Source organism: Actinia tenebrosa, unplaced genomic scaffold (genome assembly GCF_029948245.1).
Source record: "Actinia tenebrosa isolate PJP-AT-01 unplaced genomic scaffold, QUT_ActTen_1.0 PGA_scaffold16__25_contigs__length_10494907, whole genome shotgun sequence".
Classification (NCBI taxonomy): domain Eukaryota; kingdom Metazoa; phylum Cnidaria; class Anthozoa; order Actiniaria; family Actiniidae; genus Actinia; species Actinia tenebrosa.
The window spans coordinates 3,384,329-3,412,259 of record NW_028292576.1 but is presented as its reverse complement, the minus strand read 5'-3'; the positions used below and the strand labels follow the sequence as shown (position 1 = coordinate 3,412,259).

The window sequence follows — 27,931 nt, the reverse complement described above, 5'->3', positions numbered from 1 at the left end:
CGATTTTTGGCATCATTCTTCGTTTTCTAATATTCCTTAATTATTTTCAAAATCAAATGAAATCTCGAAATCTGATTGCATTGGCTTATCACAGGCTTTAGGGAATTCTTTGCTTTTTGAGATATTGCGAACAAATATCAAACCACTCAATGACGCTCAACATGGAATTTTGTCCTTTTCAGCACCTTTTTTATCGATTTAATTGATCAAATAAACTTTTGAGCGAGTAAAAAAGCCTAAGTAAACAGGTAGAGCGTCAATTTGAATCGAAGCGTTAGCGTAACGCTTGTTTTCTGGGAAACTGGCTAAGGTCACAAGCTCGCATTCCTAACATTGATCAGCAAGTATAACGGTTAATTCACGATTTTTAAGTCTTTTTAACCATTTGAGATTTTAAAAAATAACGGAATTATCTATTTGTGTTTAGACATTTTGATGGATTTGAAGTTATTGTGAGAGACATGATTTATTTTTGTAAATCTGCTTAATCACTGGCCCGTAAAAATGAGACACTCAATCCCAAAAATTATTTCGAATCTTATATTGAAGAATTTCAACAAAATTTCTATCAGTTACAAACTTGTACAAATGCTGAAAAGTAATCCAATCAAATTTCCAAGATTGGATTTAAATTTGATTTCGTTCTCGGAAGATTGGAACGACCAAAAATCTTTTATGAATTGAATAATGCAGTCTAGCTGGGCACGCTTCGTGTCCTTTGACTGTAAAAGCTGCCATGTGCATTTGTTTATACATAAGTCTATTGAAAGCTTATCGGAAGTCGGAGTTCAGCTATCCCTTATACCTATGTGTTATTAGGGCAGTCGTGTTGTCAGCGACGAAGAAGATATCCTTGTGAACTAAAATAACTAGATTTTCTTAAAATAAGATGCATCTATATAAGTCCAGTTAAAGGGGTTTATTTTATCCTTCTTTAGCATGGATTCTGAAGACATCTTATTTGTCAGACACCAAGGCTTTGATCCATCGACCAATCGATGTAATTTAATGAGTGAAGGAAAATCCTTGAAAATACATTTCTAAAATACAGTTAAAACACTAAAAGATTGAAGAAAGATTTCTTTCGAACTTTTTTGACTGTCAAAATGGATACCAAAATTCGGTAATATTGGTGATTGGTCCTGTTCTGAAAGATACTGGGAGCAGACAGTCGATCGAGTTAATGAAATGCAAAAAGAAGAAAAAAAATAGGCCACGCAATTTCCAAGAAATGAGCGCTCACATAAATCATAGAACTGAAGCAGGAAAAAATTCAGCCAATGAGATGCATTGCTTATTCGGAAACGCCAATCAAACGTGAACAGGTAAAAAAGCTGAAACGTTATCAATCTTTTTATGCAGGGAAAGGGATTCCGTATCTCAGCGTTCAAGTTCGAAAAACAACCGGTTTTGATTGTATTACATATATAAAGTCACATGTCCTCGGTGATTGAGAAACCTATTGGACTGAACATTGGAGGCCACGTGTACTTTACTACTTGGTCTACGTTGAATCGCTGCGAACAACATTCGCTCTTGCGAGAGTCGGTCTTAGGTACACCGACAACACGTTTATTCGCACCGCCGCGAGCTGCCACCGATGCACAAGGCAATTTCTTCTTCGATAGGGATGGAGTCGTTTTCCGTCACATTCTGAATTATCTTCATACTGGAAAGCTCTTGCTACCCGAAGATTTTGGAGAGTTTGATTTGCTCATCCAAGAGGCTCAGTTCTATGAGCTATCAAAACTTAAAGAGGAAATAAACGCAGCGAAGTATAAAGCAAAGGGCGAAGAATAGATAAAGAAATGCAACGAAAAGCACCGATTCTGTGGCGTCAAGATCTAAATTAAAGAAACAGTCATTAGCAAGAAGGAAGATACTCTGAAACATTTTAGAGATCGAGAAGCGAATACAAGCACAATAGTTCAACACGTATAATTATTAGTTTTTAGACCGCAATATGTAGCTATATGTATGCAGTAAATCATTATAATTTAAACCAAATCAACACTACATATTATAGAAAATGAGATTGTGAATTTAAATGATTTTGCATTTCAAAATTCCTCACTTTTAAACTAAGTTTCGGAGCAAATATAGCTCATTTTTTCGTAAATAGTTGTTTTCAGATTTCTCTTAGCTTTTCATGTCTATTTGGTGTTTTAATTGAATTCAGCCTCAAAACTGAGATACAATCCCACGAAATATGACACCTACTTGTACTAGACGTCATATCTAAACGTACCAATCAAATAAGTCACACGTTGCTGAATAAGACAAGCTGATATAATGTAACTAAACAACTGTTAATACTACTGAATTTTAACCAAAGTTTCACAGCTTTGGCACAACTAACATTGAGCCAACATGAAAACGCAAATTTATGATGGGGTATCGTTTATCGAAGGTGGTTGTCAGACACCATCTTTAGAAAGGCAAAACATGTGAGCTAAATGTGGTTTACATAATTAGACAACTGACAAACTGACAAACCAAGTCAACATGACAATATTTTTTTGGCCAAACTTCAAACTACGCTTTTTCGTTAGCCGAGTTGGACCTGGAAATACGTCATAGCTCACTGATCCCGTTGAGTAAGATACTTGGAGCAGACGGTAGGTCATGAAGTTAACTAAATGTATTGAAAATAATACGCATAATTTACAAGGTAAAGGTACGCAATTTCCAAGAAATGACCACTCCCAAATAAACATAGAACAACCTAGCCAGAACAAATTGCTTATTGAAACGCCACTCCAAAATCAACAGGTGAAAACGTTATAAAAGTTATCAATCAGGGAAAGTGGAACCACTTTCTACCGTAGTAGTTGATCGAAGAAAAACCGATCTATCTTTCTTGAGTGTTGACTGTCTCACACACCCATGTCCGCGGTGAGTGAAACTGTATTTATTGGATTGGACATTGGAGGCCAAGTGTACCTTACAAGTCTCTCAACATTGAGTCGCTGCGAGAGGGGTTCGTTATTGTACAGACTTGTAACCGCCGAGAAAGACTCATGCGGAATGTCCATGGAACCCTATAATGTTCACCCTCTGTGAAAGAGAGGCCGAATAAACTTCATCAGTGGAAAACAAAACACTTGAAAATAATGAAAAGCGTGAAACCTCACTGATGGAGCTGACTTCATCAGCGGAATGTAAGATTCTTGGTAAAAAGGCAGACATCTTAGCTCGTTGAACAAGTCAATCGAACGGGAAGATTTATCTACATTCAAGATAATTCTTGCCGCCCTTTTTTGGAGTTTCATAACCCTATTTATAGTTGTACTGTTACATGATGACCATATAGTAGAGCAATACATGATAGCAGGTTTGATGAGCGTGTTGTAATATGTTTCCTTCTGTGGTTTATTTAAGTAGGGACTGATGTGTCGAAAAAGTCCAATTTTCTTTGAAAGATTCTTACATAGATTATCAACTGAAATTGCAAAAAGATACCTTTACTATCCGAATATTATTTTGCCATTCTCTTCGCCACGATCTATGGACAGATCGCAATATCCTGATCCCTGGTGATGATACACAATGTGTAACTTTCATAAAGTACCTACCTAGACTCCTCTCAAGGCCCTTTGAACAGGGACCGCGGTCACGGCCGGGGGTCTGGGAAGGGCTGCAGCTCCCCACGTTTTCCCTTTTTTTCCTACTAGTCTCCTATATTTTCCAATCTTAGCTAATCTTTTTTCCATAGTAGTCTCAATCTTAGCCCCCACTTTTTAGGTTGCTCCGCGGCCCCTGTTGAACCTCCACGAAAACTATAAAACATAAGCAAGGCAGGCAGAAACCTCGAACTGCATTACTCATTCTTGTTTGAGGGTATATCGCCCTGTTCCAAAGCTTGGAACCTTCGTGACGGATGGCTTAGTTCCATAGGTTACTGTATTACTGTTAAGGAGTTTCACTTCACATTAATTAAACCCTTTTATGTTGTTTCCAACGTCACGCTTTTTAAACAGATAGCGTACGTCTTGATTAACCTCTCGATAAATGCCTCATCAAAATTATACTGGAAACCGGCTCCGTATGCGCGTCGGTAAAGGATGATAACTTCTCGTTGAATATTCTTTTGGGACTTGATGATACACATTTTGAAAATACGTGAAGTACCTACCAAGACTCCTCTCCAGTCCCTTTGAGCATCTACGGAAGAATAAAGTCTGCGAGGGAGCTTTGTCCAAGTTCACTCTTCGCCGTCTCTCTTGCCGAGCGCTTCTGAATCGTAGCAGTACTTAGTGGATTGTTAAGAGGATTTGAATATGGCAGGCCAAGCAACGGTAAACATTGATTATGTGAAGCTAGTGAAACAAAATTCATGTAGTAAATATGAGCTAATTGGACCGAAAGACGTACTGGAAGCCTTGATTTTTCAAGATGAAATTCACAGATTCATATCTATTTCAAGTAACGACACTATTAGTCCTGTTGAGGATTTGTTTCACTTACGAGAGGAAAGTATTGTAAAAAATATTGAAAACAAGTCCTGGTCATGGAGTGTTTGGGTGAATATTCTTACATCAAATGGTTTCACATGTAAAGCAGTAGCCCACGGATGTGGAGCTAGTAATGAAAAGGTTCATTTGTCTGAAATCTGGCTGTTCGAAAGACTGAAAAAACACTAGACATTGAAGAAGACGTGGCGGGAACTAGACGGTGTCGTTTGTCTGTCAGTGATGAGAAAAAAGAACATTACGTAGGAAAAGCTATAAACTATAAAGCAAAGCTAAAGCATAAACCTCATACTGTATTAGTTATTCTTGTATGGTGTAGTTTACTGGGATCACCATTGGTGTTATTCAGTGTGTTATTCAGATAATACCTCTTTAATTTAGTAGGTAAATAAAGTAATATTTACTTTCAAGTCAAAATCTTTAAGGTTTAACGTTCTTCGTAGGTAAAAGACTCATCTCAAAAGACTAGCTGACAGTTTTAAATGCATTGATGCGAAGAGATGATTTCTCTATGGCAAATATAGATAGTTATGACCGGAAAAAGATGTTGCTGTCTATTTGAGCCTCATGGTTTGGGAACAATAGCAATATACGTCACGGAGGTCACGAGAAAAGTCCTTCGTTTATCACGAGTTTGATCAAGCATTCACAATCAATGGTTTTAAAATCATTGAGGCACACCCAGGTTTTCCGAAGAAAATGAATGGCTTTGAAGTGATCACGTTTTATGCTGCTCAATTTCGATGGATTTACCTTTTTAAAACTGCTATCAATTCAAGCGAGGTGAACTCTTTTTTTCTAATCAGAATTGTATAATAAATTTCTCAAAATATCAGAAAGGAAAAATTTAATACTAGTTTGAAATTGTCGTGCTTCCAGCTCGTATTATTGTAATAGATTTTTATTCAATCTAACCTTTCGAAGTGTTGCTTGCCCATGACGACCTTTTGCTGGTGGATTTCGCTGGATTTATTTCCTGTGGGCACCCATGTTTGGAATTTCTTAAAGAGAGCAGTGATCGACAAGATAAAAAATACGAAAATAGCTTACAGTGTTATCAAGAATCTCTGGCTATTGCAAGTCACGTTGATGCCAAACACCTACAAGCTATCAGTTATTCTAGACAAGGTCGTACCTATCTAAAACTCAAGCGGATGAAAGAAGCTGAAAACTCATTCAGGGAAGCAATACGATATTTTGAAACCATGTTTGATGCCCTTGGTTGCGAAAATTTCAAGCTATCACACTTCTTGATGCTTACGTTATGTGTTACAAGGTTTTGGCCAATGTTTTTTTCCATACTAAGCAAATAAAAGACGCCCTCGTCGTGTCAGATCGAGGACGAGCTCGATTATTGAACGGCTTACTACAAAAATATGGAATGAATGGAGAAATAAACGATGATGTCTTGGAGTATAAGGATATAGAATCACTCCTCTCTCAATACAAATGCTCAACTTTTTTCTACACTGATTTTTACCCGATGGTTTGTGTTTTCATTATTGAAAATGACAGAGAATTGCAATTTTCTATGAAGCGCTTTGGATGCACGTGTAAATGTGCAGATACAGTTACTTTTGAAATGCTTATTGATAAAGCCTTGAATGAGATCGAAATTTGGGATCATGTCCCCGACAACTGCGAAAATAGATCCCTGGACAGGCCGCCGTATGAAGTGGCTGTACGTGATCCTGAAGAGATTAAGAGTCTAGCTGAAGAATTCGAAAAGTCTCACTTACCAGGGAAAAAACGATCTCCTGACGATGAAAAACCTCAGAAAAGCGAAGAAAGCATTAAGGGAAGTGCTTTGGAATGGTTACATAAATCACTACTAAGCTACGATGCAATACACTCTTTCAAGCAAGATGGTACTCATGCTGTCACTAACCATATAAAATACTTTGGACAGGAAGACGAAATTTTGATTATTCCTGATGGTTCCTTATACAAAGTACCATTTGCTGCCCTGCGCGACCCAGATACTGGTCGGTATCTTTCAGAAGACAAACGTATCAGACTTATTCCTTCATTAGCAACTTTAAAGGCATTGCACGGACGTGCAATGCCTTTAAATTATTATTATTATTCCAAGAATGGCGCCGTAATCGTTGGAAATCCTCTTGTTGGTAAAGTCATGTTCGATGGGGAAGAGACAGAGTTCGATCCTTTGGATAATGCGTTTGCTGAAGTGATCGCAGTAGGCAATGTATGCAAGGCGACGCCTTTGACAGGAGAGAAGGCAACGAAACAAGCTGTTATCCAGAGACTAAATGAAGGAGTAGCTGTCGTTCATATCGCTGCACACGGCAGTCTCACTAAAGGTACGATAGCACTTGCACCTTCTCCTGAGGTAAGTGCAACAAAGATCCCAGATGAAGAAGATTACATGCTGACCATGGCTGAAGTACAGCAGGCTCAAGTACGTGCACAGTTAGTTGTGTTAAGCTGTTGTCACACTGGACGCGGTGAAATCAGAGCTGAAGGAGTAGTTAGCATGTGTCGAGCCTTTCTAGCGTCAGGTGCTCGTGCAGTGGTAGCGTCTCTGTGGGCCATCGATGACGATGCAACATTCGAGTTCATGTTTAAATTCTATACTCGCTTAATGGACGGAAAGAGTTCGAGTGTAAGTTTACATCAAGCGATGAATGAAATTAGGAACTCTTCCGGCTACAGCGAACCAAAGTACTGGGCACCATTCTTTCTCATGGGTAAAGATGTCACAATCAAATGTTGAAGAATACTGAAAGCAAGGCATAATGATCACATTTCAATTCTTATTTCTTGCATGATTACTCTTACTACAAAGGAATGTATGTGGAATCGTATATCGTAAGAATATCTATAATGATTTTAATAGTATTGGTGGGCCCGAATAAAGGCTAAAACTCGTCGGATTGGCTCCGCGTGCATAGACAAAGAACAGCACTAAGAAACTCAACATGCAAAAATTGGTAAAAAGGCAAAAGGCAGAAATTGAAATCCGTCGCGAAATCGGACGGATTTCCCCCTATGTATATCAGCACTATACTAACAAATTAATTATAGCTATATTTTATTTGTGGCCTCGGATTTTAGACTTTGTTCCGCGACATTAGCTAGTGAACCTCTCAATTATCGTATCTTAGTCAACTTAGTGTATAACAATGTGCAACTTGTATTGAAATAGGGAATGTGCTTGTGGAATGAGAAACAATTAGACGAATACTGAATGCAGGGACAATTATACCTTTTTTTAAAAATAGACCCATTCTAAACGCCGCTCAACTCGAATTTAATACAACTGAGTTTGTTTGGTAAGGACTTTGGTTCAACAACAGGCAGAGTCCTTACCGCGTTCATCTATTTTCAGGTATGAAAGGGAAGGGCTCAAGTCATCATGGTTCATGTATTAGGTTTGGCACATTATATTACGGGGGAGAAGGAAAAGAAGGAGGAGAAGGGGGAGCAGCAGGTAGGGGGAACCGCGGTCACCCCCCGGAATTACATGGGTATTACCCGCCCTCACGTACGTGCGTCGGCCGCGGGTATTACCCGTAAGGTCGCTATGTGTCTGTGTAATTCGATTCGAAAAGCTGTCTGCGGGTTTTACTGGTGCCCCGCAGTTTTAAGTTAAGATATTTGTGTCGCAAACGAAGGTTAAAGTATTTCCTAGATATAGATGGACGCCATCAAAAGCATTCGAAACAAAACCGTACGCAAGCTGCGAACCCAGGTATTGGATCGTTTGGACGCCGACTTCGCCTTCACGACATTTATAAGAGTATATTTTTTCCCCTTTTTTCGGCAACCATTTTCGGCTACCTTTTCTACCCCCACACGGGCTTTCCTGGTAGACACATTTTGCACGATAGAGTATTCTTTTTGTGTCCTCTGCGCTGGGAACAAGCCCCAGAAATGTCCGTCCCCATTTCCAAGGGATGCGAACCACCGCTCTTGGTAGCAAGGGAGCGGCAAGACACCGCTACCTTTGCATGGAGAAACGCCGACGTGGATAGAGAGGAACGAGTTGTTCCCCTTGCTAGTAGCCAAAAACCTTCTGCCCTCTATATATACATGGAAGAGCAAAAGAGTATTTCGGCAACCTTGCAAGAGATGGGCATACGTGCGAAGAATAGGGTGCTAGCACATTTGCTGCTGGACAATGCATACGACGGGAATCGACTGCCCGACATATCCAGCTGCGACTATTTGCGCGGAAACGAAGGTACTACCAGCCTGCAACCGCTATCCGGGCTACCACCGTTTGTAGACGATGTGTTTGTCTATGGATTTGTCGCAGAGAACGACATGTATGGATGCATATGCAGAAACGCAAAGACGTTGGTTTCCAAGATATTCACTGCGGCGCAAGAAGCATTTGGTACTTTCCTACACGTGCAAATAGTACGCAGCTGCAGAAAAGGAAAAATAGTAGATAGCGTTTCCAATATGGTAGGCAAATGGTATAGTTTGCACGGAGAACCTGCAGCGGTTTTCGTAGCCAAAGTAGACACCTCGGAATTGTCCATAGAAACCGTAGAGCAAAAGATACCCAAGTTTGCTACTCTACTGGATGCACACGGATATGGTATCTATTCCGTGGACTACACACAGGATTTCTCTGGTACTTTGGATAGAAAAGCTTTGGTACGCAGATTGCTACAGCTGGGCTACGAAATGCAAGGAGAACTGGGCGGACGCAAAGGTACTATTTTGGACAATACACACCAAGTAGGCGGGCATGTTTGCACTTGGATGGAAGACGGGAAACGTACAAAAATATACAACAAAATAGTATCCAACTTCGAAGCCGGAGAAGTGCAAAACCCAGTAGGAGCAAAGTTGGCAGAGTACGTGGATTGTCCGAACGACCACCTGCGTAGAACATTCCTGCACCCAGACGTGCAAAGAAGAGGATGCAGCAGAGTGGAAATATCCATCTATGGCAGGGATTTCTCCAAAGGAAACACGGATGCTATTGCGGAGACCATAGAGCCACTAGCAGACATATTCGTAGTACAACCCCCCAAAAATATGTGGTTGGCGCTTGCGGAGAACTTGGACAGATGTTTGTGTATTTGCTGCGAAGAAACGAAAGAGATTTTCCTGGCGTGGTACTGCCACGCAACAACGGGGCGCATAGCTGGCATAGAAGTGCCGGCGCCACCCAACAAAGAATGCGTGCAGGCGCTGCACATTCAGGAAGGAGAGTACCAGTGCTGGAAGTACGCCAAAACCACCTACAGAAAAAAAGAAAGAACAATTCTATTTCTCTCGGAGAAATGCCCCGAGTGCGTTTTGGAGGGCTGCACGGTAGAATATACCACTACGCCGGTCTGGGGGCACTTTCTGAACGAGCAAAACATAGACTGCACGCAGCAGACGCCTTTGTACTGCAAAATTGGTAGAGAAAAGACTACAAAGGCAAAGAAGAAAGACAGGCTGGTGCACGTCTCTACTCCGGAATCCTAGGCCCGTAAAGGGTGTCTACCAGATCGACACCATTTCTACTCCATCTCCGGAATCCTAGACTTCGGTTTGGGCGTTTCTGGGCGCGCATAGTAGACTACTTTGGGTGGCCTGCTTCGCGCCCAAACGACGGCAGCTATGCCTACGACTGCAAATAGAACATTGCTAGCTATTTGCCAGTCTATTTTCGTGGATACTTCCTCTACTTCGTTCTCTATTTCTTCTAGGTCCTTTTCCCCTATTTCTTCGAACGAGTCTTACTCTTCTTTGTCCATCCTGGCTAGTAGTTCCTCCTTTGCGTTCTGTAGTTCTTCCCTGGCTTTTTGCAAGTCGTCGAGGACTATAGCAAAGGAATCCTGCACCTCTAGGAAATGTTTCTGTAGGTCTGTAGTTGGTGGCTTTTCGGGAATTGCTACCTCCACGCCGTTCTCTCGCTCTATCCTGCGTATCTTTGGTATTCCTATGCCGTACTTCTTGGCTACCTTCTGCAGCCCCATACCGTTCTTTCGATCTTCCAACAATCCTGCGATTTCTTCCTCGGATAGTATTTTGGGTGTTGCCATATATATCTACGGACATAGAGTATCTCGTAGCTAGATAGCTATGGATCCATAGGGGTATTCCGTGGATCCATAGGTATATAGATGTATCTCTACATAGCTACGGGCATAGTCGCATACATGCTAGGAAAACAAAGAACAACGCAAATACTTTTGGAGATCTTGGAAGGTCTCTACAGAGCACAAAAGACTTTGCAGGGAGTTCGCATACCAGGCTACGTAGCCACTTTGGAACAACTACCGCGGCGTAGGTAGCGGCAACGAGTATACTTTTCTGTAGTTGCGAACATAGTAGTCGTAGGATATCCATTCGAAAAACTCTCTATAGCAATTCAAAATTCTCTCTTCTTCCATATATCTAGTAGGGAGCACTGGTTCGATGCTCCCTTGCTACCAAGAGCGGTGGTTCGCATCCCTTGGAAATGGGGACGGACATTTCTGGGGCTTGTTCCCAGCGCAGAGGACACAAAAAGAATACTCTATCGTGCAAAATGAAAGGAAAGGCCAGGAAAGCCCGTGTGGGGGTAGAAAAGGTAGCCGAAAATGGTTGCCGAAAAAAGGGGAAAAAATATACTCTTATAACCTTCGTTTGCGACACAAATATCTTAACTTAAAACTGCGGGGCACCAGTAAAACCCGCAGAGAGCTTTTTCGAATCGAATTACACAGACACATAGCGACCTTACGGGTAATACCCGCGGCCGACGCACGTACGTGAGTGCGGGTAATACCCATGTAATTCCGGGGGGTGACCGCGGTTCCCCCTACCTGCTGCTGGGGGAGTTTCAATATAATCTATAAGTTTAAAATATATTGTCAACTTTTCCACGCTTTTTTATTCAGTTGATTATGATGCAGTTTTATATAATTAAGGAAACAAAGAACAATCAAAGAACTAGTGAGGCATGATGCGCGCACAGCTCAAAGCTCATGATGTAGTCTGACTTTGAAATAACATTTATCAAAGGAAAACTAACGCGAACAGATTGCAAATTTTGTTCGTCGTAATCATGATTATATCAAGCAAATATATTAGTGATAAAATATAACTCATAGTCGTTGTTAAGCTTTGCCCAGTAAGCGATATATTTTTAATTTGTATACTTATGGTCCAATGATTGTTTAAGTTCAATAAATTCTCGTACAGACTACATAACATTGAAAAATCCAAATTCATGCAGTGATACTTTCTCCGCTGTGACTTCGTGTACATCTCAGCAAGGATCGTTGGCTCTCCTCTCCGTATGCGCGTCGTTTAAGTATCGATAAAATCTCGTTCAAGTTACCCTGCATACTACGGCAAGCATCGTTATATTCTCGTACAATTTTGATAACATCCGAATCAAAGAATCAGTGCGTCGATAAAAGATCGATAAATTCTCGTACAGACTACATAACATCATTCAGAAGTACAAATCGATACTCTTTCCGTGCACACCTCGGCAAGGATCGTCATATTCTCGTACAATTTTGATAACATCCGAATTAAAGAATCAGTGCGTCGATAAAAGATCGATAAATTCTCGTACAGACTACATAACATCATTCAGAAGTACAAATCGATACTCTTTCCGTGCACACCTCGGCACTGGATCGTCATATTCTCGTACAATTTTGATAACATCCGAATCAAAGAATCAGTGCGTCGGTAAAAGATCGATAAATTCTCGTACAGACTACATAACACATAACATCATTCAGAAGTACAAATCGATACTCTCTCCGTGCACGCCTCGGCAAGGATCGTTATATTCTCGTACAATCTCGATAACTGCCGAATCAAAATCATTGCACTGGGCCAAACTAACTTCAGGCAGAACTCTTTGCAAACCTTTCAGATTAATGCTGCTACTTCTAGACATACTCGCACCATCAACATAAGTATTGAAATTTGAACTTTTATCTTTTGCTGATGCAGTTCCACTGATTCCTTTCCTTTTAAACAGGCAAACTGTTTTAGAACAATCGGTATTGTTTTCTAAGAATGGCAAACTTGATTTTGAACGAAATGTTTCACCTTCCCCAGACTTTTATCTTTGCGTTGTAGGAGCTATTCCGATGTCTGGTGAAATTAAGTGAACATGCTTTTTGAATGATACTCGAAGATCTTTCTTAGATTTTTTCTTCAAATCCAGATAAATTTGCTCAGAATTATCCCTAGAAAGAAATACTTCCTCTTCTGAACTGGAATCTTTTTCTCTCGCGATTCTTCTATCTTTACAAGAAGCTACTTCTTTATCGTCACCATATTCACTATATTGCGTTGTAGGAGCTATTCCGATGTCTGGTGAAATTAAGTGAACACGCTTTTTGAACGATACTCGAAGATCTTTCTTAGATTTCTTCTTCAAATCCAGATAAATTTGCTCAGAATTATCCCTAGAAAGAAATACTTCCTCTTCTGAACTGGAATCTTTTTCTCTCGCGATTCTTCTATCTCTACAAGAATCTACTTCTTTATCGTCGCCATATTTACTATCTTCAAGAAAACATTTTTTTTATTAAACCCTTGTAATTCTTGTTCGTGCTCTCAGGCTTTTCTTTCTCAGGTCTAAAACCTTCAAGAATCGTCAACGAACGCTGTGTTTTTGTATTTCGTCTTATATAATCTTGCCAAGCTTGTGCCGCAAATACGAGTTCATCATCTTTGAAAGCGTCTGCTTCTTCACTGAAGTTGTTGTCCGTCATTCAACGGCCTCTGTATACAATATTTATAGCTATAAACATTCATTCAAAATTATTAGGAAGTTTCCTCACCAGCCGAGCAATGAATACCTTATGCCATAACTCTTTTTATAGCTGACGTCGTATCCATTTTTACTTTATGAGGCCAACTTTGGAAGCGTAGTTTCATCATTACTCTGTTGTACTGAATGATGCGTTTGTATTTCGTTTCATAACAGTTTTACTTAGTCTATTCATTTGGAACCAACATTTCTGGTCGTAAAGATTATTTTTTTCTTAAGAATTACAAATCAAGCTGCTTCAGATCTCTGTCAATATGATCCTAAGCGAATAGTTCAGCGTCTTCATGCGGCTCTTCCATTGAGTGTAGATACGCACTTGACTTGCGTTGACCAAAATGCATGGCTTAAAAAATCCATCATATGCATGTTGCATTTTGTTTGCCAATATTAAAATGTATCATATTTATTCATACCTGTATGATACAGGAAAAACGTGCAGACAAAGTTCGTTTGGTTAAATTCCTTATCGTTGTCGGACTTTTTGCAGATTGGAGTCACATCAATCTCCATCACTCATGATAACATACATCATGAGTTTTTTAAGCCGTTTAATAAACTCGCAGATCGTGTTTTATACCCGATAAAACACTCCTGCTCATTTATTAAACAGTACATAAACTACGATAGAAGATTTCGCGCGAACTCGAATGGAATGCCACATCGATGTTGTCAGAAATAATCGGGCATAGTTTCCCCATTGCGACCTTCCGGAAAAAAACATATACACCTATTTCAAAAAACTTTGACAGCGAGATCTCATATGGGCAGATAAGTCTTTTATCATGTTCCAATCTAAAAGGAAAATTGTGTTGTTCGTTTCTGAATTGATTACAATTTCGCATAAGAACTTGTTCAAACTCTTATAGCTCTAAAACGAAATAGACGATACCCTTTTCTTTTTTAACACATAATCTTTTAAGCGCGATCCGCTAGTCAATTTAATTCAGCATAAAAATAACGTTTGGTCATAGACCCCTTGCATCGATTTCCTAGTGGAAATGCTCTGAGGGACAAAACAATAGGCCGTCTTTTCTTATGCAAAAAAAAAAAAAAAAAAAAAAAAACCATTGTTTTGTCCTCCATAACAATTTCTCTCGGGACTCAGTGCAAGGGGTCTATTGTCGCCAGTCTATCAGACTGTTTAACTACGTACGTATTGATTCCTAAATTAAAGATATCCTATTTACCGGCCAGGAGGTCCGGATAGAGAAAAAGTGTGCCAGAGGTCTTCAATATACGGACCGAGGGCACAGTTTTCCCCTATCCGCACCGACTATAGGACGGTAAATAACTTATTTATTATTTCCCGTATTTTTTTTTATTTTTTTTTGTAATCGTTTTGTTTTGTTGTTGAGCGGCAAAGGATACCGGACCGCGAGCGCGGGCAGATACTGACAAAATACCGCCCGCTCAAACAGCCAATCAGAACGCACGACTTTTTAGGATACCGGACCGGAAAAAGAAAAAAAAAAATTATATAGCGCCCTTTCCTAAAATGTCCAAAAGCGCTTTACAAACAAATAATAATTAATAATAATAATTAATAATAACAATATATGTAATATCAAAATCAAAAAACTATGTAATCTAAAAGTCAATAAGATTTAACGAATGATCAATGAAAAGCTTTGCGAAATAAATATGTTTTGAGATAACTCTTGAAAATATTTAAAGATGTACTACATTTAATTTGCAGTGGCAAGGCATTCCAAAGCATTGGAGCAGAAATAGAAAAAGCGCGGTATTCATAAGACTTTAGATTATAATTTGAAACCCTGAGTAACCAGATCTCAAACAGCGTTGAGGAGCATAAGGCTCAAGTAAATCGCAGAGATACTTTGGCGCAATACCATGGATAACGTTATACGTAAAAAGAAAAATTTTAAATTCGATACTCTGCTCAATCGGCAACCAATGCAGCTGTACTAAAATGGGTGTGATATGCTGAGATTTGCGTGATAAGGTAACCAGCCTGGCAGCAGTAAAGTAAGGCATTACAATAAGCCTTTTCATAGTTTAAGAATCGATTCCACTGCGCATGCGATTTAATCCCGAATTTCTCGCCTTCTTTTGTTTAATTTTACTGCCCCGGAAAATTTCGGTATATTTAACAATGCCTCCTATGACCACACTTATTAACAAATTGGTATAAACCTTGATACGATGTCTCCAAGATGCACGACTTAAATCATAAGGAAATGATGTTCTATACAAGATGTTTGTTTATATGCCTCAGAAAATGTTGGTATATTTAATGCCTCCTATGACATCACACTTCTTCAGTCGTTTCATCTAAGGCTCGTAGCTATTACGCATGTTCATATTTAAATGTTTAACCATTCTCAACTTTCACATCCCCATAATGCCTTGCGTTTTTGGGGGGTAACCAATAAAAAAACTGTCCCAAATTGAAAGGTTTCTTAATTGAATTTATACTATTCCTGCTTTTATCTGTACGATACTGATTATCAGTTTATTCCAAGTTATTTTTGCGTGTACAGATCATGAAGAGTTTTGGTCTTACAGAAAATGTATTGACTTACGAAAAAATGTTTAAAATTAACCTTAAACTTCTTCAAGCTTCTATCTTTTTCTGTTTTTTTTACTTCTTCATTTTATCTTTGGATACCAAACAAGGTATTTTCAACATTGTCTATTCAGCCTTCAGCAAAATAAGTGGGTTTTTACCCTCTGGTTACCCCCCAAAGACGCAAAGGATTATGGGGATGTGAAAGTCGAGAATTCGACCATTCACTTCATGTAGAATCAATACATTAGAGGTGAGGGGCACTTTAAATAGTAAGACAACAGTTTACAGTTTTAATAGCTTTACTAACGGTGTATCGTTTTATTTCCTGAAAAAAGGTAACTAAACATTATAACACATAAAACTGGTCGCCGTATTTCGAATTTGTGTATGGGTATGTTCATGTTTCTTGTCGACTACCTTAATCTAGAAATGTCTTTTTACAGTATGTACCGACTTCTTCGGTTTGAGTATGTACGCTTGTACTTGTATGGATGCGTTCATGTCTCTTTAAATGAGCATATCGTGTAAATGCCTTGTTGCAGTATGCACACTTGTATGGTTTGACAGCTGTATGGGTGCGTTCGTGTTTCTTCCGACTACCTTTGAGTGTAAATGCCTTGTTACAGTATGTACACTCGTACAGTTTGACACCTGTATGGGTGCGTTCATGTCTATTTAGAACTCCCTGTTGTGTAAATGCCTTGTCACAGTATGTACATTCGTATGGTTGGACTCCTGTATGGATTCGTATATGTTGTTTTAAATGATCATGTCGTGTAAATGTTGTGTCACAGTATGTACACTTGTATGGTTTGACTCCTGTATGAATGCGTTCATGCCTCTTAAAATCATCTCGTTGTCTGAATGCCTTGTCACAGTATGTACACTCATACGGCTTGACACCTGTATGGATACGTTCATGTTTCTTAAGATAATCTTTTTGCGCAAAGGCCTTGTCACAGTATTTACACTGGTAGGGTTTGACACCTGTATGGGTGCGTTCATGTCTCTTCAGAATTCCCTGTTCTGTAAATGTCTTGTTACAGTATGTGCACTTGTGTGGTTTGACACCTGTATGAATGAGGTCATGTTTTACGAAATAATCTTGCTTTTCCAATTCCTTGCAGTGTGTATACGTGTATGCTTGTCCTCCTGATATGTCAGCAACATGCTCTTGTGACAACCGTTGTGTGCTGGGTAGGGACTCCTCATCTTTGTCATCCAAGTTACAACTATCTTTCGATGAATTTTTGTTTTCTAAAAATTGCATGATTGATAACGAGAACAGGTAAGAGGTGTGCTAATTAACATTACAGTTTCTCTGATAAAGGAAGAAAGTCACACCTGTAGGGTAGGGGACTGGTACTCTCCATCAAGGGCAGATCCAGGGGGGGCAAAGGGGGGCTGTAGCCCTCCCTTCAGCAGAAAAAAACGATGCTTTTTTATATTGTTTTTCGTTGTGTTGACAAAAGAAACTCAATTAGCCCCCCCTAAACTCAATTAGCCCCCCCCAAAAAAAATTTTGACTGGATCTGCCCTTGTCCCTCCGCACTATAATAAACACGGCTACAAGATACCATTCATTTTCTAAGGGTAATTTATCCTGTTTATATAGGGGGCCACGTAAAAAAAATTCAGGTCGAGAAGGGGTCATGCATTTTACATCTTACACAGAATCTGGATGATAGGATCAACGTATAGAGCGTTTTCACGTGACGTCACAGCGGCCATTGTGGGGTACCAAAATAATACATTTTCTATCCTCCAGGAATTGAACTCTATTTTTATTGCAAATACTGAGCAGAAAGTTTCTATTGTTTATGCCTGCCTTCTCACGTGAGTGAAAACGCTCTATAGATGAATTTTTCGATTGCATGTTACATCATCGCAGCCTCTAGGGGGAGCATTGGTGCCATTTCTTATTAGCATCCATTGTTAATGGCACCACAATGGCTGCCTTGCTTTTAACTCTCTTTTGGTGAATGCTTGCAGCCCATGGATGAGAATTGAGAGGAAGTGATTTTTACGAAGCAAAACAAATGACTAGATTTCAAAAAGGATGACACACCTTGTTTATCATGTTTCTCTGTGCTTTGTGTAGTCTGTCCATTAGCACAGTCACAGACATCAGTCTGTAAATACTGGATCTCTTGGGACAATGACATCTTACAATCATTGTTGTATTCCTAAAGAGTGAAACAAAATATGAAACTGTACTGGGTCCGTAACCATCAAAATGGCTTTCCATCATGTCAACTATCACATGCCACAATTAAGTTTATAAATAATTATACAGCTTCTCATTAATCACATATAGGTAACTGTCCAATTATTTTCTTAATTGGACAGGTCTTGTTGATATGGGATTAATTAGGCAGCTATATAATTAATAGGTAATGGGATTTCAAGAAATGATTAGACTCGAAAAATTCCTCTGACTGCCAAATTGGACTCAGCCTTGCATAATAATTATGCAAAGAGGTTTATATATGTAATAGGACTCCATGCATTCCAATTAAGAAATAATTAGATGAGAAAAATTCCAAGGACTTTCCAAAATTGGATGAGGCTGTAAAAAGCTTATTAAAAGCTTATTAACTTATTAGTCAGCTAAGCATGTGATAAGACTGCGCATTTATAATAGCCGACTTATAAACTAAATTTCAATGTTAGATTTAGAAGACAAAATTAAAAATGTATCTAGGCTTACATTATTAACACCTGTCCATCTGTGTTCTCCTGTTTTCTTGTTGTAATAGAAAAGAATCTGTCCTGACTTACATTCATATCCAAACCAATCTGGATCTATTTCATCTGGTTTTGTCAACATGGAAATCTGTTGAGCAACAATATTTTTGTTACAAAATGATTTGCAATTGATGATGTATCTACTGTAGTTGAGCATTAGTAATGCGATATGGGAAAATACTAATAATAGGCTGGTTTGTCCACTTCTATACACCATCATTAACCATGTAATCATCGATATCACCATCAACCAGTCTACAAATATATAATGAATATGTATTTATACTTAACAAACTTAGGAAAATACAATAGAAATCATGACAGTGAAGATTATAATTCTGATACAAAAATGGTAGTCTCCTCTTTTACTCCGACGAAGGACTAGCGTCCGAAAAGTCAGTAAGTTTTTTCATCTTTTCACCATGTAAAATTTACCCTTTTATCATTACTGTTTCATTAGAAACGCCGATGCAGCTCACACTAGTTTTTAGCTAGTCATCTCTTCCTATAATTCTGATACAGAATCATGTTCATTTGCATAAACTTTAACTTGGATTTTCTTGGGCAGATTCACTTTTATCTTGAAAATTTTAGTGAAACACAAAGGAACTAGGCTAGACTAACCTATTGTTTTGTCCCCCAAATTGAGCTGCATTCCAAAGTGCTGCAAGGGGTCTATAAACATCCTATTGCATTATTGGATGTTATTTCATTTTTTATTTATTTTTGTTAAGGGGTAGAGTATCACCATTACACCATTTGTATGAATGGACTTGCTATCCCTAAGGTATGGGAATGCTTGACTCACCTATGCTCTAAAGCACCCCTTTGCCCTCTCATCGCCTAGCAACCATGAGTAATGTTCAGTACTTTATTTAACTTACATGATCACCACCTGTCCATTTGTGTTCTCCTGTTGTCTTGTCATAGTAGAACAGAATCTCTCCTGACTTACATTCATAACCACACCAATCTGGATCTACTTTTTCTCCCTTTGACATGCTTTACTATTAACAAATTTTACAATAAAAAGAGATGTTATTATTCTGGTCTCTACTAAAAATTTTTACATTGGAACCTGAAAACGTATTCAAATGAGGCATTACATCACGACACATCAATAATGAATTACCAAACGTACTAGTTGACCATAAACGATCTGATATTGGGTGGAAATTCAATGAAATAATTTAAATCAACGCTTCACAGATCTTCACAAAAGATGGTTGAATGAGTAATGCTTGAAATACAGAGAGAGACTGGAAGCAACACAGGGAGCCCACACAGTACAGAATGTAAAAGATTGTTTCGTCTGCCAAATTTTTCTTTGTTTATTTTGACAGCGTTTTAAATTCTATATGAAATAGCTTCATTAGAAGTTCTCTAATTCCTTTTCGCTAAAATAGTCGGTCACTTTAGATTTATACAGAGGACGTCTGTGAAAATCGATGTCTATTCGTAAACTTCTTAAAAGCCGAACGAATGACGAATGAAAACCGATATTTTTAATAACATCTTTATTTTGAATCAGCGTTTTAAATTCTGAGTGAAATAGCTTCCTAAGAAGTTCTCTAATTCCTTTTCGCTAAAATAGTCGGTCACTTTAGACAGAGGACGTCTGCAAAGTCGATATCTATTCGTGAACTTCTTGAAATCCGAACGAATGACGAATGAAAACCGATATTTTAAAAAGAAGGTGTGTATGGAACGCCTGCTTCATATGAATGACTTCATATGATTTCCGCTGCACGTTTTTGATAAAATGGTTGAAAAATTACCTCTAAAATTAGCGGCTCAAGCAACGGGATGGACTTACTTTGTTGTTTGGACTATATCTTTCTACCCGCAAGTTTATTTGAACTGGAAAAGAAAAAGCGTCGTTGGTTTTTCATTCGATTATCTGGCTATCAACATAGTTGGTTTTCTGTCATATTCTATCTACACTTTAGTCACGTATACTAACTCTGATATGCAGAGATATTTTCGCAAGGAAAACCACTCTAAATCACGAGATGATCCGGTCAAACTAACCGATGTCGTTTTCGCAACTCATGGACTCGCAATATGCTTCTTTCAACTTGGTCAAGTATGTATTTACGAGCGTGGAACACAAAAGCTAAAGAAGTGGATTGCCTGTGTCTGTGGCTTTGCTTTAACTGGAATATTTGTATTGACTATGGTAGCGTCCTTTTCTCACAACTCTTTGAAAATGTGGGCTTTGGTTCTCACGTATTGTGGCTATATTAAGTCTATTTCTTCGTTTTCCAAGGTAAGGTAACATGCTTCTCTTGAATAGTACCCCTCACAGTTCCCTGCGCCATTGAAAGGTACATGTAGCCGTGCCTTTGCATAGAAGCGAGATGAAGGGGGAGTTTGCAATGATAGATACATGCATGTGAATAATTGTCCAAGGTCATTGCAAGCTCATTGTTCAAAGGGATTCTGGTAGTGGTAGAAAATGATACTATAATGCAAGTGCAACCAGTTCACAGACTGTGTATTATTGCTCAGTAATTGCACTCGAAAACTTAATGGTCGTGATACACGAGAAATTGAGTGTGTCGTATAATAACAACGCTTTACTCACAGACCATCCAACACCTTTCTGCCTATAATAGACATTGGTAATTAATATTTGAGTATGAGTATACATTATATATTTTATATTCTGACCTTTGTAATGAGGTCTTTTTGGGAAGGGGGATATTTTGGGCCTTGAAATGTAAAATAAATGAGACGAAAAACTGTTCTTGCTATTTCAGGTGGTTCCACAAATTTACCTTCATTTTAAAAGGAAATCCACAGAAGGCTGGAGCATTGCTGCTATTTGGATGGACTTTAGTGGTGGCATCCTTAGTGTTGTCCAAATGCTTATCTACTGTGTTATTGATGGAGACAATGCTCAACTCACAGGCAATATTCCAAAACTATGTTTGTCTGTTCAGTCTCTTATTACTGATACAATATTTATCTTTCAACATTACATAGTATATCCTTCAAAGCCAATTAGCTGGGTTAAACAACAAACTCAGCAAGATGAATCTATTAAAAGTCTAGTTAATAGTGACACTGAAAGTATAGGATAACTTAATTTTTTTACTACGATCATGAGGAGCTTTATGTAGCTTAGGATTTCCCTGCGTGATATCTATGACGTCTTCCTACTCGCATTACAGTTAACTAAGTTGTGGTTTCACAATTACTCTACACACTGTAGAAGTTCGCTTGCAGTTCTGATAAATTGGAAAATTTATCAATCTATACTGTAATCTTAGCGCAATTGAGTATGCTTTTCGTTGTTTAAGATATTAAATTATAAATGCAAGTTATCAATCTGAATCTAAAATAATACCGGTAGTTCAAAGTTGGGTATTCACATAGTTTGAAACATAGACTACAGGCCCTCTAATAATGACAATGACAATGACAATGTTTTATTTGCATCACTTTTACAAATTTTAAATTACATTCAACTATTACCTTGAATATTAGATGCAAGCTCGCTATAATAACCTATAAGGGCTATACAGGACAGCAAGCTTCCAACTTATGTACAATATAACTAGGCAAGTAGATAGCAAAGCAAGAATAAGGAAAAATAAGCATATATATGTATGATATGTATATTAGTACTAATCTATGTGTAAAGGAAAAAGTAAGGAAGAATGGAAGAATAAGCATAATTATATTAAACTTATATTTATAATAATGTACATTAATACTTAAATTGTTTATATATTTGTATGTGACGACGTATATTCATACTGGAAATGGATAGAATGATATCTACATGAGAGAAAAATCAAGGACATAACATGGAAAATTATGTTTCATAATTCTTTAACAAGGATTTTTTCAATGTATTTTTGAATGACGATATGCTGGGAGCTTGCTTTAAATCCTTTTCAATAGCATTCCAAGTTTTCACACCAGCAAATTTCAGAGTAAATTTCATTCATAATTTCAGAGAATTTCAGAGATAAATTAGATAAAGCATTGTAGAATTCAGATTGTCTCTCTATCATAGGCGGCCAAAGGCTTTATGCGTGTAGCTGCAGTATTTTGATTTATTTAGCTCAAAAAAAACATCAAGTTGACAGCTAGTGACATAAGGTGTCGCTACTTATAACGCCCTTAGTTAAAAGTTACGTTCCAGCCAAACCACACTCAGGGTTTCATGTAACATTTCTTATTGTTAACTTGGGACTCATTGAGGCCCAAGTCAGTGGGACAGCAAAATCCTAACTGGTATAAAGCTCCTCATGATTCTCAAGGGAATGACGCCCGGAGCCAGGGACGCCTATTTATTTTTATTGATTTCTGAAAATATAATGGTAAGAGACTGGTTTCTCTAAGGGATGGGAAAGTATATTAATTCTCATATTTGTTTTCAATTATTCCCAAAAGAATGAAACGTTTTGGTCATGTTGGTTCATGGTACAGCAATTGAGTATATTATAGACTAGTCATCACTAGAGTGCATGCAGTAAAACCATGAAATAAAAACAAAGTTGATACTGACAAATATAGCTATTTATTGACTTATAGTAGCTATCCCTCAACCAGAACATTCATTCCACGAAGACAAATACACAAGAGACCATTTGTTTCTTTTGCTTAATGAATGTTCTGGTTTAGTGATAGCATGAAATATTGTAGTCACAAAATAGTACTATTTGTCAGTCAACTTGTATAGTTTTTATTTCATGGTTTTACTGCATGCTCTCTATATTCATACATTGGAAATTATTTCATAATTTACAGACTGTATACTATAATTATAAAATTCAGGGGCGGATCCAGGGGAGGGGTGCAGGGGGTGCGCACCCCTCCCTGGTAACACTTTGTGCTCCTACTTCGAAGATAACCAATTTTTTTTTGCCTTTGATTCTAAGGGGTGCACTCCTCCCTGGGTTAGCATTGTGTGCAGCACCCCACCCTGAACAAAATCCTGGATCCTGCCCCTGAAATTTGTACAACTTTTATAATTATAGTATACAAATATTATAAGTATTTGAAAATACGATAACTTAAAACCAAAGTACATGTATGAGGAATTTTATGATGGTTTTTTTTATTTAAAATACTCTTAAATATTTTATCAATACATAATCATTGTATGACTGTTCATATTCTTTTAAAAACAAATTATGTACAAAATATACACCTTTTATAATTTAACTTTAATTTATAACTAATAAAATACCTTTAATAGTGCACACGTACGATAAACCCAGAAAAGTACTTCAAGTTAAAGCACTAAAATAACACTGCAGAATCCTAGTTAGTTAATACTATTTTTTGGCTGTTGTAGAGTGATTTTCCTCAAACTCTGAAACGGTTTCTAGAGTTAGTATATAACGGTCTGAAGAAAATCACTCTAACATAATAATAGTGCTTTCTGTCTGACAACATTTACAGACACTGGATCTTACACTAACATGTACATGTCACATGACCCTGCCCCCTTAAATAGGTCCTTTACAGTTCACGTGTCTGTACTGGTGAGCAAAAAAAATTATTTTATTTTAAATTGGTGATTCTTTTAAGCTACTTGTAAAAGACAGTGTATTTCACCCATGGTAATTGAGATGTTCATTTATTGCTCTCAGTGAATTAGTCTGCATTTGATTGCTGAGCTGCAAAGGGCCTATTAAGGAGTTAATTTCATAAATATAGACTTTTATATTCGTTTTGGTCTTTATTTTAATGATAACATTATTTTTCCCATGCCACATATTATTAGTCCAAACCTCACCTTTTTACATTTGCCGGGGTGCTTTTTTCATTTCTGATTTTCATTTTGACTGAACTTTTTGCTTTTACAGTGTGAATCAAAAAACCGTGGGCACCTAGAAATATTCCAGGAATGTTCTATTCTTCTTTGGCCAATAAGACTTGAATTTCTAACCACAAGATAACAATAATGCTTCTGATTGGCTATTAAACATTCTGGAAATATTTCTAGGTGCCCACGATTTTTGTAAGAGGGTTGGGTTATATCACCTCTAAGTGCAAATCTGCAGTCGTCTTTAGAGTAATCCAGTACCACTCGAAAGCTGGATTTTCATTGCTCTTTAAGTACAGTACCGCTTTTGTAAGGTTAGGTTTAGTGCTATTGTTTGGATGACCAATCTATTGTTTTTTAATCCAATGTTGAACTCGTTCCGAGCAGTACAGGCTGGCTCTGTCTTTAGAAAAATCAGTAAACTGTCCATGAAACTTGTCTCATCTTGCCACCTCTTTCTATGACCTCATCCATCGCATACCTCAATCTCTCAGTAACCAGTGGACAACCATGGAATATTAATATGCATATCTTGGGGCACAGCATAAGTATAGCTTCTAATGAGTCGTCGGATATTTCTGTGCAATGTGCAACATGAAGTTCCTACAGGAAGGAGTAGTGTTAATTCTCTAAATGTTACTCGTTGAATGAAATAGCAACTACAAAATTAAGGTTTTTATAGGAGTTAGAGTGCAAACAATATAACTGAAATTTTAGTATTACTAAATAGCACAATTTCATGCAAATTCCATTGTTTTCTATTGCTTAATAAGCACTATTTTGTACTATTTAGTAATTAGTGTTTCACAGATTAATTGTTTGCACTCTAATATGTAAACCTTGCAATATTTAGAATAGATAATAACACATCTTAAAAATTACTTGAATGCGAACATAACATAGAAATACAAAAGAAATGCTACAAATTCCATCAAGAAAAAGTGTGATTTCTTTTGTATTTTCATGCTAGCTTACCATCCTAGATAATTTTGAGAAGGGCCCATTATATACCCTAAACCATACAAGCCTCTGGGCTGATGTAATTCAGGGCCAACGCAGATCAAACCCTGGACCAATCTCTGGGATAATCAAAGTAAGAGTGTGACTAATTCAAAGATTGGATTGGAATTTAGCTGTAAGGTTTTGTAAATGAAAAAAACCTTAAATGAAGGGAAAAATCCAACAAACTCTACTCTTATGTGATGCCAAGTCCAGGAATTGAACTAGAACTCCCTGGGGTGAGAGGCGTGAGAGGTCAATAAGCTATTATCCCACCCTTGATTCCCATAACATGCAAGCTACAGTATGGATAATGTGGACATCCTTGAGAAGTGATTGGTGGATTAGGATATATGTAAAGACGAGAGAAACACATAACAATTATTGGTGACTGTCACTTACACATGCAAACACAGTACTGCAAGCTGCACGCCGAAATTTGGTTTTACTCTTCCATCAATTAATACTAATTAGTCTGTAACTTTCATATTTTTTACTTGCAGCAGCGAAAAGAAAAAAGCATGCAGCTTTAGCTACCCAATTCGCATGTTTATGAAAATGGCAGTAATAATGCAATGATATACCTTTAGGGAAGCTGCACAACAACCATTTGCCAAGCTCATTACTCCATCATCAGTGATCTGTAAACACATATATATTCATCATTAACCATCACCATCATCGCTAAGTACTATGGACCTTCATCATTATCATCACTACCATCAACATGGGTCATCCCATAGCAAATAAAATGTAAACAAAAAGTTCAAAGTAGCATTTATTTATCCATTAGATAAGACATCAACATCAAAACCATCAGATCATAGCCCCTCAGTCGGTTAAACGTACTGTAAATATCCTTCCAGTATTAATCATTCCCAGGATTTCACAGTATACTGGTATATCACATTATATATAGTATATTCATACTGTCATAGTCTCCAAAATTTACCTTGGTTCTGCACACATTCAAACTCTGAAGATATCTGCAATTATTAGCTAATGCCTTCAAAGACTCATCTGTGATATTACAAGCAGCTATATTGAGATGTTGTATGTAAGGGCAGTTGTGTGCTAATTCTTTGATGGCTATGTCAGTTATATTGACACAGCGACGAAGATATACTGTTTGGAGCTTGGTGCAACATGTAACAACATTGATAATACCTGGGGGAAAAAGTAATGAAATTTAACGATTTGAAGATAAATAAAATAACTAGTAAGGTTATCCATGCATTTGCATCAAAGCGAGACAAATGGGGAGCTTGCATTAAGAAAGTCATGAATAATTGTCCAAGGTGTTAAACAAAAGTCTCTATCATTGCAAGCTCACCGTTCGTCTTGCTTGGAGGAAAACGCAGGGCTACCTTTCAAGATGGCACAGGGAAATGTTAAAGTGACTATTCACAGCTGAATTAGGGTTTATACCTTCAGAAGAAATATTCTCTCTTCTATCTTTAATCGCATTCAGATCGAGTTTCTTGAGTCCTTTACACTGTGATAATGTAGATAACCCAACATCTGTAGGCGAGGATTCACTCAAATCAAGCTCTCTTATGTGGGAAGTGACAACCTCAGGGGGGAAAAAAAGAAAGAAAGAAAGAAAACAACGTTAAAGCCAAAATAAATTAAATATTAAGCTTATAAGAGAAATTTATTGTTCTCTTTATACTTTACAGTTTCAGAGTATTCACCAGATCTAGAGATTGTCATAAATATATCATGATTATTTTGTATAGTATTTTCTTTTCGTTATAGTCTTTTGAACTTGAAGATTCAGATCTTAAAAAAATATTTTAAAATTTCATTTACCTTTGGGAGTATTTCATCATTTAATAGTCCTCTTTTAGAAAACAGCTTTACTAGCTTATCCTTGACTTCATTAGGTAATAAATGCAATGATTCCTGGTGTTCTTGGACGTGATCTGCGACTGAACGAATACAAGAACTCTGTAAACTGCTGACATAAACTACAGCCAGTGCCGCCATTTTGTTTTGGTAACCACAATAAAAAGCCTCACCAGGGGAGAGAAGGGTAGGGGGGAAAGGAGACTAGTCCCCGTAGCAGCCAGCCTGCGTTTCTCTTGGAAACTAGTTAGCTGAATGATTATTTGGTAGCAAATACGCAGTAGAATGAATTATTTAAAAAGAAAGTTTGTTTATTAAGAAAGCTGGAAAATTTTGGACAAGTGATTGTTTTTGATCGATCGTACAACAGTCCTCTTACCCCTCCCTGGTTAGAATTTGCGAGCCAGGCACCTCTCCCCGAGGGGAAAATTTTCCATTTCGCGGGCTATTTTGAGTGTAGTTTGTCTCGTTTGAGCATCAATGAAGGTTTTCTGATGGCGTCTTTGGGGAATTTTCAGAGTTACATGTAAACGGTAAGAGGAGAAGCTTAAATTATTAGACTAGGGGAAGCAGTTTGCATTGGGATGATGAAAAATAAACCCTTTAGAGCGGGTGAGTTTTAGGAAATTACCGTAATATCAGGTCTTTTTGGTACAGTATGATTTGCAGGGTATTGTTTAGCTCCAAATTTATTGTCTTTTGCTATTGTTTCATTGTCTTCATCAGTGCTTCAGGTGCCTTGCAACACCGAAGAAAGAGCTTAAATATCGAAGTAACTCGCCGAAGTAAAC

General features: G+C 37.9%; 4 protein-coding genes across 4 annotated transcripts; 2 read left to right on the top strand and 2 right to left on the bottom strand.

The window, feature by feature from the left end:
* Window positions 1-5,004: 5,004 nt before the first annotated feature.
* On the top strand, window positions 5,005-14,892 carry LOC116301032 (uncharacterized). Its single transcript, XM_089030959.1, has 2 exons — window positions 5,005-6,781; window positions 14,094-14,892. The coding sequence occupies exons 1-2, from the start codon at window positions 5,737-5,739 to the stop codon at window positions 14,129-14,131; spliced, it is 1,083 nt and encodes a 360-aa protein (XP_088887085.1). The 5' UTR covers window positions 5,005-5,736; the 3' UTR covers window positions 14,132-14,892.
* A 1,146-nt stretch (window positions 14,893-16,038) lies between these two features.
* Window positions 16,039-19,506, bottom strand: LOC116301033 (uncharacterized). The gene is made up of 4 exons (XM_031710033.2): window positions 19,390-19,506; window positions 18,468-18,593; window positions 17,826-17,943; window positions 16,039-17,014 (listed from the first exon to the last, which is right to left on the bottom strand). Exons 1-4 carry the CDS (start codon window positions 19,504-19,506, stop codon window positions 16,176-16,178), a joined length of 1,200 nt encoding a protein of 399 aa, XP_031565893.2. The 3' UTR covers window positions 16,039-16,175.
* A 328-nt stretch (window positions 19,507-19,834) lies between these two features.
* LOC116301035 (cystinosin homolog) lies at window positions 19,835-22,232 on the top strand. Its single transcript, XM_031710035.2, has 2 exons — window positions 19,835-20,774; window positions 21,268-22,232. Exons 1-2 carry the CDS (start codon window positions 20,268-20,270, stop codon window positions 21,589-21,591), a joined length of 831 nt encoding a protein of 276 aa, XP_031565895.2. The 5' UTR covers window positions 19,835-20,267; the 3' UTR covers window positions 21,592-22,232.
* A 1,370-nt stretch (window positions 22,233-23,602) lies between these two features.
* Window positions 23,603-27,313, bottom strand: LOC116301036 (protein AMN1 homolog). Its single transcript, XM_031710036.2, has 5 exons — window positions 27,105-27,313; window positions 26,721-26,865; window positions 26,245-26,459; window positions 25,877-25,933; window positions 23,603-24,896 (listed from the first exon to the last, which is right to left on the bottom strand). Exons 1-5 carry the CDS (start codon window positions 27,279-27,281, stop codon window positions 24,708-24,710), a joined length of 783 nt encoding a protein of 260 aa, XP_031565896.2. The 5' UTR covers window positions 27,282-27,313; the 3' UTR covers window positions 23,603-24,707.
* Window positions 27,314-27,931: the final 618 nt, after the last annotated feature.

Bases quoted from the DNA above. Each gene is read 5' to 3' on its own strand.
- LOC116301032 (XM_089030959.1), top strand. From the start codon at position 5,737: ATGTGTTACAAGGTTTTGGCCAATGTTTTTTTCCATACTAAGCAAATA. The intron at 6,782-14,093 runs GTCTCACTAAAG...AAACTCTTATAG, and splicing joins TCATATCGCTGCACACGGCA to CTCTAAAACGAAATAGACGA.
- LOC116301033 (XM_031710033.2), bottom strand. From the start codon at position 19,506: ATGTCAAAGGGAGAAAAAGTAGATCCAGATTGGTGTGGTTATGAATGT. The intron at 18,594-19,389 runs GTAAGTTAAATA...GTTGCTCAACAG, and splicing joins AATGGACAGGTGGTGATCAT to ATTTCCATGTTGACAAAACC. The intron at 17,944-18,467 runs GTAAGCCTAGAT...TTCACTCTTTAG, and splicing joins GATGGACAGGTGTTAATAAT to GAATACAACAATGATTGTAA.
- LOC116301035 (XM_031710035.2), top strand. From the start codon at position 20,268: ATGGTTGAAAAATTACCTCTAAAATTAGCGGCTCAAGCAACGGGATGG. The intron at 20,775-21,267 runs GTAAGGTAACAT...TTGCTATTTCAG, and splicing joins CTATTTCTTCGTTTTCCAAG to GTGGTTCCACAAATTTACCT.
- LOC116301036 (XM_031710036.2), bottom strand. From the start codon at position 27,281: ATGGCGGCACTGGCTGTAGTTTATGTCAGCAGTTTACAGAGTTCTTGT. The intron at 26,866-27,104 runs GTAAATGAAATT...TTCCCCCCTGAG, and splicing joins ATGATGAAATACTCCCAAAG to GTTGTCACTTCCCACATAAG. The intron at 25,934-26,244 runs GTAAATTTTGGA...ATGTGTTTACAG, and splicing joins TGAATGTGTGCAGAACCAAG to ATCACTGATGATGGAGTAAT.